At 43.4% G+C, this 13,431-nt stretch overlaps 1 protein-coding gene across 12 annotated transcripts in view; it reads right to left on the bottom strand.

The window, feature by feature from the left end:
* DMTN (dematin actin binding protein) overlaps positions 1-13,431 on the bottom strand; it is a 131,127-nt gene that overhangs the window by 27,638 nt on the left and 90,058 nt on the right. For 11 of the 12 annotated variants that reach the window (XM_033948317.1, XM_033948326.1, XM_033948318.1 and 8 more), the window contains one exon: positions 12,482-12,617. In XM_033948317.1, coding sequence (XP_033804208.1) covers positions 12,482-12,617 — 136 coding nt within the window. The remainder of the gene's footprint in view (positions 1-12,481; positions 12,618-13,431) is intronic. The other variant, XM_033948322.1, reaches the window with a different exon arrangement.

The raw sequence follows: 13,431 nt of genomic DNA, 5'->3' as shown, positions 1-13,431 counted from the left end.
TTGGCTAAGTCAAAAAAGAGGACTCGACCCTGCCCATGCCCCAGCTCCACCCAGGGTGCCCTGCCCCACCCCTGCCATCCCGGAGTTAGGTCTGGCTCTCGTGAGTCTCCCCTGTCCATAGTACCTTCTCCGGTGCTGCAATTTTAAAACTTTGGGCAGTCAACAGCATTAGAAACATGATCCTTCTGCCATCGTCCTGCCCCGGAAGTCTTCACTCTGCAGCATCCCACCTACGCGGGAAAAGGAAGTGCTGCAGAATGAAGACTTCCAGAGCAGGCTGACATCAGAAGGATCTTGTCGTTAAGCTGCCCGAAGTTTTTAAATTGCAGCGCCAGAGAAGGTACTAAGGACAGGGGAGACTGACGAGAGCCAGACCCGACTCTGGGGTAGGGGCTTGACCGGAGAGAGTGAGTCCAGAACCTGGACAAACTCCTTCTAGTCCAGGAAACCATCCGGACACCCAGACAGTCCTCTAAAAAGAGAACGTGTCCAGGTAAATCCAGACATACTCTAGCTGAGAGTAGGAAATTATGAAAGAGTGCTGGCAGTGGGAAGAAGTTGATGGAAAAGGAGAAGGTGAATTTAAACTTACTTATCACTTTTACCATGTATCCCCATCCCTAATGTTCTATCCCTTCCCTCTATCTCATTTCCTCTAACAATATGTAACTTCTCCCTTCCTCCCCACTTATCCTCACTTTCAGGTCTGTTAGTATATGTTATATATGTTTACTCTAATTATTCAAATACACCAAACTACTATTTCTTTCTAACCTATTTTAAATTTTATTGTTAACCGGTCAGATATTTGTTTTATGATCGGGATATTAAAAACTAATAAACTTGGAAACTTGTTATGTTTAAATTATTTTTATTATAAGTAAAACTCAGCAAACATCAGAAAAAAACAATACAACAGGAATTTACATCAGAAATAGACCAACCACAATCCCAACCCATCCCCAACCCCCCACCCACCCCAAGAAGCAGCAGCGGCAACTCAAATTAAAGTACACACACTTGTGATTGGAAGATAAAGGTAAGGAAATATCAAAACAACATTAGGAGTCCCAAATTTGATGTTGAACATAAGAAGTAAACGTAAGACTAAATAACTGCCAACATTGGCGGAACAACCGTCCCGCTCTAGAGGTCAAGTCAGCAATGTCTCTTCTCTCAAGCAACAATTGTTGGAGCATCAAAGCTCTCCACTGAGAAATGGTTGGAGGCTGGGGGGAAAGCCACTGCAGCAGTATACATTTCCGGCCCAACAGCACAGTCTTCCAAAGAAAGGCCGAACAGCCCGGTCGCAGAGGATGAAAACATATCTGCAGTGTAAACAGAAAACTCGGATGCAGACGCCAGGAGCAATTCCAGAGATGTGCAACCGATGACACCAATTGAACCCAGAAACAGGATATGAGCAGGCAAGTCCAGAACATGTGGCCGAGAGATGCTAAAGGGTGATTGCATTTCCCACAACAATGTCCCACACTAACACCCATCTTGTGGGCTCTACAAGGAGCATAGAAGGCGCGCAGAAGAAACATAATTTTGCTCCTTCTCAACAGAAGGTAAAACAGAGGTTTGACCCAAGCGAACTCCTTTACGGATCATCTCAGCGGTGATGGGAACCTGGAGATCCTCAGTCCATTTCTGAGCCAGAACAGCATAGTACAGATCATCCGAGTGCTCTTGTAGAAACTTGTGATAAAACTTTAAAGGTATCGGCTCCTGAGCCGTGAGGCAAACCACCTCCTGTAACTGCTCCTGAATGTCCTCCTTCAACGCAACTGGGGTTAAACTTACTTGTTAATTTCCTTTAGTCCTGTCAGATTAGTCCAGATGGAGAAAGTAGGTTTTACCTGCTAATTACTGGCACAGACAAATGGGTTTTTGCACCTCTGCCAGCAGGTGGAGACTGAAAATAGATGGCTTGTGAGTTAAGTATAAGTGGGCTGAGTGAGCGTTCCCTCTAAAGCAGTGGTCTCAAACTCCAACCCTTTGAAGGGCCACATTTTGGATTTGTAGGTACTTGGAGGGCCTCAGAAAAAAAATAGTTAATGTCTTATTAAAGAAATGACAATTTTGCATGAGGTAAAACTCTTTATAGTTTATAAATCTTTCCTTTTGGTTAAGTCTTAATAAAAATATTCTCATTTATAGCTAAAGAGACATATGATCAAGAAACTGTTTTATTTTACTTTTGTGATTATGATAAACATACCAAAGGCCTTAAAATAGTACCTGGCAGTCACATGTGACCCCCAGGCCGCGAGTTTGAGACCACTGCTCTAAAGTCAGAAATAACTATCCTTGGGTTTTATTGTACCACACTAAACCAATTACGTATTAAAGATCCACCAGGTGACCAGATGTTGCTGCCCAAAAGGGTCCGTCTTAGTATTAAAGGTCCACCAGTTGACCAGATGTTGCTGCCCAAAAGGGAATAACAAAATCCAAATAGCACCAAAAGGTTCCATAAAGGAAATGAAGCAGCAAAACAACAAAAAGATTGTGGAACAGAAGATCGGATAGACCCAGTTTACAGTTTAATATGCGTTCAAATAACTTAAAAACAATAATCTTAAAAACAATCCACAAAGGGTGTATACAGTCACAAGTGACCCACAAGATAAAAACCAAATAAATGTGTAAAATACAAATGACCCAACAAGGGCCATATTTTGGCAAAATAAAAATGCCTTCCTCAGGGGTCTTATAGGGTCCTGAAAGATGGAAAAAGATTTAGAAAAATTATATTTATTTAATTAAAATAATGACATCTAAAAATAATTTATGCGTGACTGATGAATTACTGTGTGAGATGAAATGATGAAAACACAATGATGATAAAGCAGGACAAATGGTGGTAATTAATCCACAAAAAGAAGGTATGGTAATGGAAACAGCATCCCTCCTGCCATATTCGCACTGGGGGGAGGAGCATCTGGTGGCAGGAGGGAGTGGGCATCACTCCTTCCATATTCGCGTGAGGGGAGTGTGTGGTATTATGTCAATTGTCGGGAGGGAGCACGCGATTGTCGGCTGGTCTTTGGGGAGGGCCGTTGGCAGCGTTGGGGGATTTTTATTTTTATTTTTTAATGGGACAGATATTTTGTGCGTGTAATATCTGTGCCTTAAAAAAAAAAAACAATCAGCAGACCTGTCGGTAACACAGTTACCAACAGGTCTACAACAGTCGGGTTTTAGGATTGTAAAACCTGATGCAAAATAGCCAAGCAAATGTTAGTGAATCAATCGCTTGGCTATTTTGCATGGGGTTTTACAAATTTGCATGGCCGGATTGGAAAATGGGCATTTGAGGGGAAATACAAACGGTGGGCCATTTGGTGAATCGGGTCGGTTAGCAGAGATCGTCGCTAAACCTGTGAAAACAGGTTTAGTGACGATCGCTGACTTTAGTGAATTGGGGCCTAAGAGAAAGAAAATTAGCAGGTAAGATCTAATTTCTCTTTCTCTAGTATTCCTCCAGACAAACACAGACAAACAGGAAGTACCAAAATAGTGACCATTAAGGGTGGGATCCTGTGAGCCAGGGGTGCCCAAATGGTCGATTGTGATCGACCAGTAGATCGCAAAGGCAACGTGAGTCGATTGCGTTGCCTTTGTGATCTTTTTCGTCCTGCCTCCCTGAGCCAGACCAGGCGCGTACAAGCGCCGGACCCACAAGACTTTACCTCCGACGTCAATTCTGACGTTGGAGAGGAAGTTCTGGCCCAGCCAATCGCTGCCTGGCTGGCCTGGAACTTCCTGTCTGACGTTAGAATTTATGTCGGAGGTGAAGGCTTGTGGGCCTGGCGCTTGTACACGCCAGGCCTGACTCGGGGAAGCAGGAAGAAATTGGCGTGGTGGCTTGGGGGGGGGGGCAGGGGAAAAGAGAAAGAAAGACAGAAATAAAGAGGGGATAGTGGGAGAGAGAAAGAAAGACAGGCAGGGGGAGAGAGAAAGATAGAGAGACAGAAAGAAAAGGGGAGGGGGCAGAAAAAATGAAATATTGGCTTTACAGAAGGAAGTGCAACCAGAGACTCATGAAATCACCAGACAAAAAGGTAGGAAAAATTATTTTATTTTCAATTTAGTGATCAAAATGTGTCCATTTTGAGAATTGATATCTGCTGTCTATATTTTGCACTATGGCCACCGTGTCATTCTCTATTGCAGATGAGTCTCCGCCCAGGCCAATAGTATTGCCTCCTCCTGCACCATCAGTCAGTGCCTCCCTGCTAGTTCACCTATGTTACCATTATTGCATTGTCTGACAGGATTCAAACTGTTTTTCCTTCTAATAAGTCTTGGAAAACTAGTAACACCAGGTGAATAACTCTCATTTCCAATAGAATGATAGACTCCTGAGCTTCCTCTGGTGACCACAGACCATGGGCCGCTTTACCTATGCACTGGGCCCCCCCAGCCAAGAAGACTGGCATCCATAAACAGAACCATCCATTATGGTGGGTCGAGATACACCCCTTTAAGTTGTCTGTCCTTAGCCACCAACACAAGCTGTGATGAGCCAGTCCCTGAAAAGGAAGATGAAAGTCCAGAGAGTAACACTGTGGCAACCAACAGTCTAGCAGTACATACTACAAGGGTTGCATATGTGCCCTGGCCCACTGTACTACCTCTAGGGACGAAGCTCACAATAAATCATAGAGAGCATTGGAAAGCTCCCATCTCAATCTTGGCCAGATCTTGATTCACTAAAGACCAATCATCAGCGTCTCTATCTAAGGCCCACTCCACCCAACAGAAGCAAGTCCTAGACACTAGACCACCACAAATGGCTGCTTGATCCACCAAGGTTGCCATGTCAAAATTCTGCCTCTGCAGAGATTCCATGCGACGATCCTGAAGATCCTTAAGTGTGTGCCTCCATCTACAGGGACTGCATGCTCCTTTGCAATGGCCAAGACCACTGCAACCACCACGGGGGGCCACCAGCACTCCTTATCCACCTCAGTGATGGAATACAAGCGCACCATAGAATACACCACTTTAAAGGGCATGTCCAGAGCATTCTATTGCGCCTGGATAACATCCCTGATATCCTGATACAAGGGAAAGGATTTAGTGGCTTACCTAATCTCCCTAAGGAGCAGATCCATCATACATGGCACCTCCTGGGACTCCTCAAAATGCAACACTGAGGCCACCTGTGCAATGAGCTTCTGGAGCTCATCCCAGTGAAATATACACACCACTGAGGAATCCTCTCCCCCGCCCCGAAGGCTCAGCCAGCCAAGCTTCAGATGTTCCAGGATTCTCCATGCCCAGAGGATCAGAACTAGACCAGTGTCAGATAATGTATCCTCTCCTAAATCCTCCTCCTCCTAAGACACTTGCTGCCATTTCAGAGAAGGATGATTTTGGGGTGCACAAGGGCTAGCCGGCACCGGCGCAGACTCCGGTCCCCCGGGGGCCACCTCTTCAACTAATGCAGAAGCCACTGAAGCCTGCATACAGAAAGCCCTGTAAGTAATAAACACAAAGTCCGGTGAAAAGCCACCCAAGGCATTCACCGCAGGACCTGCTACTTTGGCTTCAAGTTTTATTAAAATGTGATATCATCGCCTAGTCCAAGGTTTCTAGGCAAAATACAAAAATAAAAACTGAACAATGATAAAATACATAAACATAGTTTTGGGTTTACCAAAGGTACAGGAACATTGGGGTAGGCGGGGAGGAACTACATTTGTTAAAATGACGACAGCAAAATGGCAGAGGTTCCCGCCAAAGCCGCCACCATTACAGATGCTGTGACTCCTGTGGCACTAGATGCATCCCTGTGGGAAGTTGAGTCCCTTGCTGCATCCGACGTGCTGTCCTGCCAATCACTGGGCTTTTGCGCTGGACACAACTTACAGTTGCCCAATGCATCTACTCCCCAGTGGTAGCAGACTGCGCACCTCTTAAGCCACTCCCTGCTCATAGCCTTTGGTTAAGAAGCATTGCCCAAGCCCTGCGTGAGCTGGTAAGAACGGCAAGTAACTCTGGGGAGGGAAGGAAGTCTGGAAGGCCCACAATCACTCAAAGAAAAACACCAGAGGCCCACAATCTCCCCTAAGGGCCGATAGAAATAGTGTCCTTTGTTTTATTCTTAAAACTCAATAAAGAATGCAGGGCAGACCCCAAAGGCTCTCAAAGCTGTTGTCGGTGCCTGCGGCAGACAGCAAAGCAGCTGAGGTACCACTGCCAGATGGGGAAGTGGGGGAAAAGGGTGAGGCCAAGGAGACCCCTATGGGCCTCCACCTCTGTCCAGCAAAACCAAATACTTAGTACTGAGATAGAGAAATACTGGAAAAGCACTTTTTTTTTTTTAAACCGAAGGACCAACCTGGACTGCACAGACTTACCACCTCTGCCTGATGGAGACTGAAAAAAGACTGATTTTAGAGGGACTGCAAAGCCATCTTATACTTAACTCACAAGTCAGCTGATCTCAATCTCCACCTGCTGGAACAGGTGCATAAACCCATTTGTCTGTGCCAGTCTGAGGGACACTAGAGAAAAGTGGGTTATTTAATTAATTTATTTATTTCACTTATATACCGCTTATATCCTATGTGGTTTACATTGAATAGAGATCAGGTACTCTTCCAGTGTTTTCCCTATCTGTTCTGGTGGGCGCTCAATCTAACCAGCAGATGGAGCCAAAGGGAAAAAAGCTCAGAGCTGATTTCATTCTTATGGGAGCCTGGTGCTGCCTTCTGCTCTTCAATATGCATATGTCAGAAAACCAAGGTTAAAAATCCATCAGAGTCAACAACAAAACTGACTTTCCTAAACATCGTTAAAACTAAACTTGAGGCAGCCAAAACCTCTCAACTTCATCGGCAATCCAGAGATAAGATAATACCTGAAACCAAGGGTAAAATTAGCCCCAAATAACTTCATATGGTAAGCAATGCAATCACTGTTCATTTCCTGGAGTTGTCAGTCTGTGAATTCTCAATTACTGTATCAAGATCAAGATTGGTCTGGCAGGAGTACAGGAAAAGAAATTAAAAACATAAGAATAGCCTTACTGGGTCAGACCAATTGTCTATCAAACCCAGTAGCCCGTTCTCACGGTGGCCAATTCAGGTCACTAGTACCTGGCCAAAACCCAAGGAGTATCAATATTCCATACTACTGATCCAGGGCAAGCAGTGGCTTCCCCCATATCTTTCTCAATAACAGACTATGGACTTTTCCTCCAGGAATTTGTCCAAACCTTTCTTAAAACCAGCTACGCTATTCACTCTTACTATAACCTCTGGCAATTTGTTCCAGAGCTTAACTACTCTCTGAATGAAAAAAATATTTCCTCCTATTGGTTTTAAAAGTATTTCCCTGCAGTCTCCTTTGCTTTTAAACCTTCACTTGCTTCCGGTCCATCTCAGGATTCACTTTAAATGTGCATGCATTTTAAAATTTTATATGGTATCTTCATTCCTCTTGTCCCTTTATTATGGAATGCTTATAGATTCTCCTATGCAAGAGGCACCCAACAATTCAAACTCTCTTTTCCTTCAATGAAAGGAATCAAAGGAGTCAAGAATTTCAGTCAATCCTTGGTTTTCAAATTTTCTCAACTATGGAACGAACTTCCTTTTATTTTAAGGGGTCCTGGTCCTTTTCAACTTTTTCATAAATATTTAAAAACTATTTTATTTGCCAAACACTTCGGAAACCAGTCATATTAATATTTTTGATCGTTACATTTTTTCAGTATTATTTTAGTTACTGTTAACTGAGTCGAGCTCCTTTCTGGCTGATGACACGATATACAAAGCTAAGTTTTAGTTTAGTTTAGTTTAGTCCAAACATATGGGAACACTCTTAACCAAATTGGAGATCCTTCCCATCTGAATTCCTAATCTTAAGCACTTAGAATAGGAATGCAGTGGATGCAAAATCTCTAGCCAGCCACTGTCTTCTGGTAAGAGACTTGGATTCTGCCTAGAAGAATCCTTTCATCCTCATCACTCATCAGACCTCTGGTACCTGCAAACTCTGGCTGATATAGGCTGAAACAAAAATCAGTGCATTAGAGACTGCAGCATAATTTTTGGGATCTATCCATAATCAAAGGAAAGTTGAACAAAATTGAAAACATGTCTGACTGATCACTGTGAGATAAGTGAACTTAAACAGGAAAATGTATATAGACATCTAGACATGGAGGAAGGAGCAACAATTGAGCATAAATCACTATGAGAAAAGATCAGTAAAGAATATTATAGGATACTAAAACTGATATTGAAGAGTGCATTAACATCATGAAACATGATACAAGCATTAATCAGTTGGTAATTCTTGCACTCTCATACAGCCTTGGAAGTGTAGTCTGACCTCTTAAAGACCTTGAAAAATTGGATGTATGAACAAGAAGACTCCTCTGTGCCCACAAGGTCTTTTATAAGAAACAGTGTATGCCTAGACTGTACATTCCCCAAGCCCAAGGAGGAATGGGTCTTATACAAATAGATTGTACCTACTAAGTTACTATCATAGGTCTCCAGGCTTACTTAATAGTGCTATCAGATCCAAATATGCAAAAGGTGTAGAAAAATTGAATGTTCAGAATTATTTTCCATCATTAAATTTTGACGAGCGTAGAAGAAATGAATGAGATTCCACTAGCACCAAATGGGAGGGAAGTAACAGAATATGAAAAGAAACGGAGGAAAAAAACCCCTCTTCAAGGAATTAGGTCAGCAAATGAGGAAAAACACTTAGCAAATGCGTAAGTACTGCAGGAAATACAAAATATTACTCCAGGAACCATTTGTTGATCAAAACTTGCAATTTTAAATACAAATTTTGATCCTACAAGTATATATATTTTTAACTCACTTTATTATACTATTCTTGCTTTTTAATTGATGTATTCTTTTTATCGACTGTGTTATTATATACTTTATATACATTGACTGTATGTATCTTTTCTGTTGTGAACCGCTTTGAACTTTTGGTATAGTGGTATACAAAAAAATAAATTATTATTAACACCAAAATACAAAAACATGCATATGCCCCCCCAATCCACATCCCACAAAAAGGCCAACCCCCCAAAAGACCAAAAATATAAATGGTTGCTGCCTGTGCCCCACTCCCATTCATATATAATAATAATAACTTTATTCTTGTATATCGCATTACCATGGAAGTTCTATGCGTTTAACAGATGAAGAGACTGTACATTTACAGCGAAGTTACAATTTCGTTAATGTTACATTTACATTATAGACGATACATATTCGGTCAAGTTACCTTTACATTCTAGACAATAAATATACGGTGAAGTTATTTTGGCAGCTAGGCTATATGTTCAGAGTAGTTACATTCGCTATAAGTTCGATACAGCGGAGTTGCAAATAGCAGTGTTACATGAGGCGGTAAGGGTCTAGGGGGGAGAGGTCAAAAGAGAAGGGAGGAGGAGGGAGGATAAATCAGAGGAATTTGTCAAAAAGGTAGGTTTTAGTTAACTTCCTGAATGTTTGATAGTGGGGGGAATTGGAGATGAGAGTAGAGAGGCATTTGTTCCATTTGCCCGCTTGGAATGCTAGGGATCGGTCAAGGAATATATAGGGCAGGATTAATTCGTTGAGGGCCCCTAGGCACACAAGTACACTGGGCCCCCCCTGCCCCGCCCCGCCCCACCCCTCCATGCGCACAGGCGGAAACAGGAAGCTGCATCAGAGGGAAGCTTTGGGCAAGCAGCACCGCTTGCAAAATTACAGTTCCAGTTGCCTTTCTTACCTGCGTTGCTTGCTTGTCTTACTTTCCATCGAGTGGGGGGGGGCCGCATTGCCGATCGGGGTGGGGCCCGCGTTGCCGATCGATGCTAGAGGGGTCCATCGCCGTTTGGAAAAAACAATGTTGATGCCCTCCTTCATCGGGCCCCCCCTGACCATTTCGGGCCCTAGGCACGTGCCTACTTGGCTTATTGGTTAATCCTGCCCTGCATATGTATTCAGCAAACTACCATTAACTCTCAAAAGGCCAAAACCGCTCCAAAGAGACAAAGAAAAGGTTGCTGCCTTTACTCTTAGCTGTGCTGTACAGTCTTTCCACGCTGAAAAAAAACTTACCAGAACTGGAGGTCAGCAAGCAGGCAGACAGGCCTGCATGCATAAGAGGCTCTGGCGCTATTAACGTTACCCTTTTTGCTGCACTACAACTGCTGGGACTGCAAAAAGGAGGGGGGTTCAGCGTAATGCATGCCTCTTACACTGCTTTCACTTCCAGTGGAGCAAACCAGAAATGAATGCACTGGAATCCCAGGGCCGTAAAAAATGGAGTGCCGGGGCCGCATGAGGCCCGCAGGCTGAATGTTGGAAACCACTGCTCTAAGCTGTGTGATTCTGTTTTAATAAGCCTTGATGTGTGTGTGTTGGGAGGAGGGGACAGGAAGGAGAGGGGGTAGTATTATAATTTATAGTTTTCAATTAACTTTCCCTCACAAATTTGAAATGCCTTCCCTTTTTAAGTATTTTTTTTTGTTCCAAATTTTTATTGAAATTTTGTATAACATACAATACAGCAGGAGAAATAAATTTAACAAGTTGCTCATAACACTATTAATATAAAGCTTAGGATATTAAGAGACAAAATTATTGAAATAAACTTTCTCTTCTCACCCATCCCATTTGCAGAGAGTGAAAAACTAACACCCATCCATGCATACCTTCATACATCCTCTCCAGTCTCTCACTACATTTCAACTGTTATCTGCAAACTCTTGTATAGGCACCCACAGTAATTTAAATTTAGCCCCGTTACCTCTTTTTTCCATTATGACTGCCTCATATTTTCCAATTAAACAATTTGTGGTAAGACATAAATATATTCCTATTAAGACAAGAATAAAAATGTAATGTTTTCCCAAATGTTGTTCCTTGTTATGATTATGCCTTTCAATCAAGAGCTTCTGCCCCACAGAATTGCTTGCAGACTTGGTCAGTAGAAATTTTTGCACATGGGCTGCAAATTTTGCACACAAGCTTTCAAGTCTTAGAGCTTGGAGCCCACTACAGCTGCCCTACTGGGGAATCAGCTTAAGGATAATTGCCTCAGGAGCCAAGGATCCTGGTCTACCATGGAAAACTGCTCAAGAACTGTTTCCCTGGAAATCTGATGAATGCCCTGTTTCATCAGCAGAGTATCTTTGAGAGCACAGCCCTAGGAGCATAGCAATCCTGCTGCACCAGTCCATATGTCTGTACCATCTGCTGGAGACAGAGAAATACTGAGGGACAGAAAGCAGAACCAGACCCCCTATATGGGGAGTGAAGCAGATCTGAGCTTTTTTACTTTGTTTCCACCTGCTGGCAAGGTGTCTTAACCCACTCTTTTGGCATGGATGATAAGGATGTGAGTGGTGGTGAAAGTCAGGGGTCATTTTTCAATAGTATACACAATGAATCTAACTAGATCGCTTTTCATCTTCAGTGAAATTTGCTAATTCCTCATCAGTTGTCAGAAAATATTACATGTTGCTACACATCCTTCTGGAATATACTGGGTGCCAGTGGCAAATGATACATTTGTTAACTGATAATTGGTTTCATTCATTCTGATATTCAGACTGTGGTAGATTACTCGCAATGTTCCATGGTCTGTGGCGTACTTGGAAATTCAATGTTAGCACCATATTTAGTGACTAGCATTGAATTTTCAATCTATTTTTTGCCGGTTAAGACATAGCTGGCTAGGCAAATATTCAGCGGCTAGTCAACTAAGTCTCAACAGTCAAAGATAGACCAGCCTTTTGGGTGGTTCTATCTGGCTGCCAAACATAGCCAGCAAGTGTCATGCAACATAGCTGGTCACTGACCAATCAGCTAAGCTGGCTATTCAGCGAGAGATAGTTGCTTATATCTCACTGAATATCGACAAATAACCAGCTATGTGCTATTTAGCCAGCTGGGAGCTGTTTCTGGAAATATCGGCCTCATTGTGCGTGCTTTTGAGAGATGACCCTTGATGCAGGCGGTTATCCGAAACACATTCAGTGTTGGATCCACCTACTGTCTTTGCTGTTCATCACCAGTGAATTGTTTGGGGTGTAGAATGACACTCAGGCAGACAGACAGAAGCATAAAATTATAGAAAAATGAAGGCAGATAAAGGCCATATGGCCTATTCAGTCAGCCCAACCATATCATCTATTCTCCCTTTCACTCCCTTAGAGATCCTATGTACTTGTCCCAAGTTTTTTTGAATTCAGATACAGTTTCATAGAAAGGTGTTCTGTCAGAGAGAGAGCAGAGGTGGGGAGCATGACACTCTGTCAAGGAGAAAGTGGGAGACCCATAGGTATAGAAAGGTGTTCTGTCAGAGAGCAGAAGATTCGTGCAAAGGCAATGGGATGGGGTAAATGACTGGGCTTTTGGCCCAGCCAACTGTCCTGCACAACAGCAACAACTAGGGTGCTTGGGGAGTGGGCTTGAAGGATTGTTTGCCCCCTAACCAAAAAATGTTCCACTGCCCCTGGACTCACGAGTATAGAAAGGTGTTCGGTCAGGCAGAGAGCGGGTTTTCCTCCTTATAGGCAGAGTTTTTTCCATTTCTTCCTTCAGAATCAGCTTTCCCAGGTTTGAGGGGATCTTTCCAAAACAAAACAAGAAAAGAAAAGGAAAATACAAGTTAAACAGATAGGCCCTTGGAGCTGTGATGAACTTTTCAAAAGCAGAAAGTGCTGGATAGTCTGATGGGGGTCTCTGGAGATGGCAGAGGGACCTCGGGCCCAGATGCTCAAAAGAGCAGCCACTAAGAACCTTATGCAAATGTATTAGAAGGAGCTCATTAGTATTATAATAAGCATTCCATATAATGCTCAAAACAGAACGCACACTTTTTACAGGCAAAATTTTCGGGCAGGTCAGGATCTGCCACTAGGTGTTTGTGTGTGTATTGTGTGCCTGTATGTCCAGCGTACACAACACATGCACAACAGCTGAATCCATTTTAGGGTCAAAAAAGAAAAAAAAAACAAGCCCACAGCTGAGCTGGCAGCCCCTGCTCTCCCTTACTGATTCAGCTGAGTGCAGCTCCGGAGCTGCGATCAGCTGAGCTGGCACGGAAAGAGGGTGCTGTGATCAGCTGAGCCGGCAGCTGAGCAGATCACTGCTCCATGCTCCCCGGGCCAGCTTGTTGGGGGGAGTCATAAAGGGGACTGGACTTTGGGGTTGGAGTCAGGAGGAGGCTCAGAACTCTATATGGGGCTGGTGGGATGAGGCTTTGGTATTGCTGGGGGTTGGAATGAAGGATATAGATTTTGGAGGGCACCAACATGATGTGAGGGCTCTAAATGCTCTATGTAGTACGTGCAGGGCAAATGCTGGACACACTCCCTGCATGTACCAGACAGGCCTTGCACTTACTCTGTGCTATGTTTTACAGATGACACAGGGTAAGTGC

Source organism: Geotrypetes seraphini, chromosome 6 (assembly GCF_902459505.1).
Source record: "Geotrypetes seraphini chromosome 6, aGeoSer1.1, whole genome shotgun sequence".
NCBI classification, from domain to species: Eukaryota; Metazoa; Chordata; class Amphibia; order Gymnophiona; family Dermophiidae; genus Geotrypetes; species Geotrypetes seraphini.
This window is presented reverse-complemented; position numbering and strand designations above follow the sequence as displayed.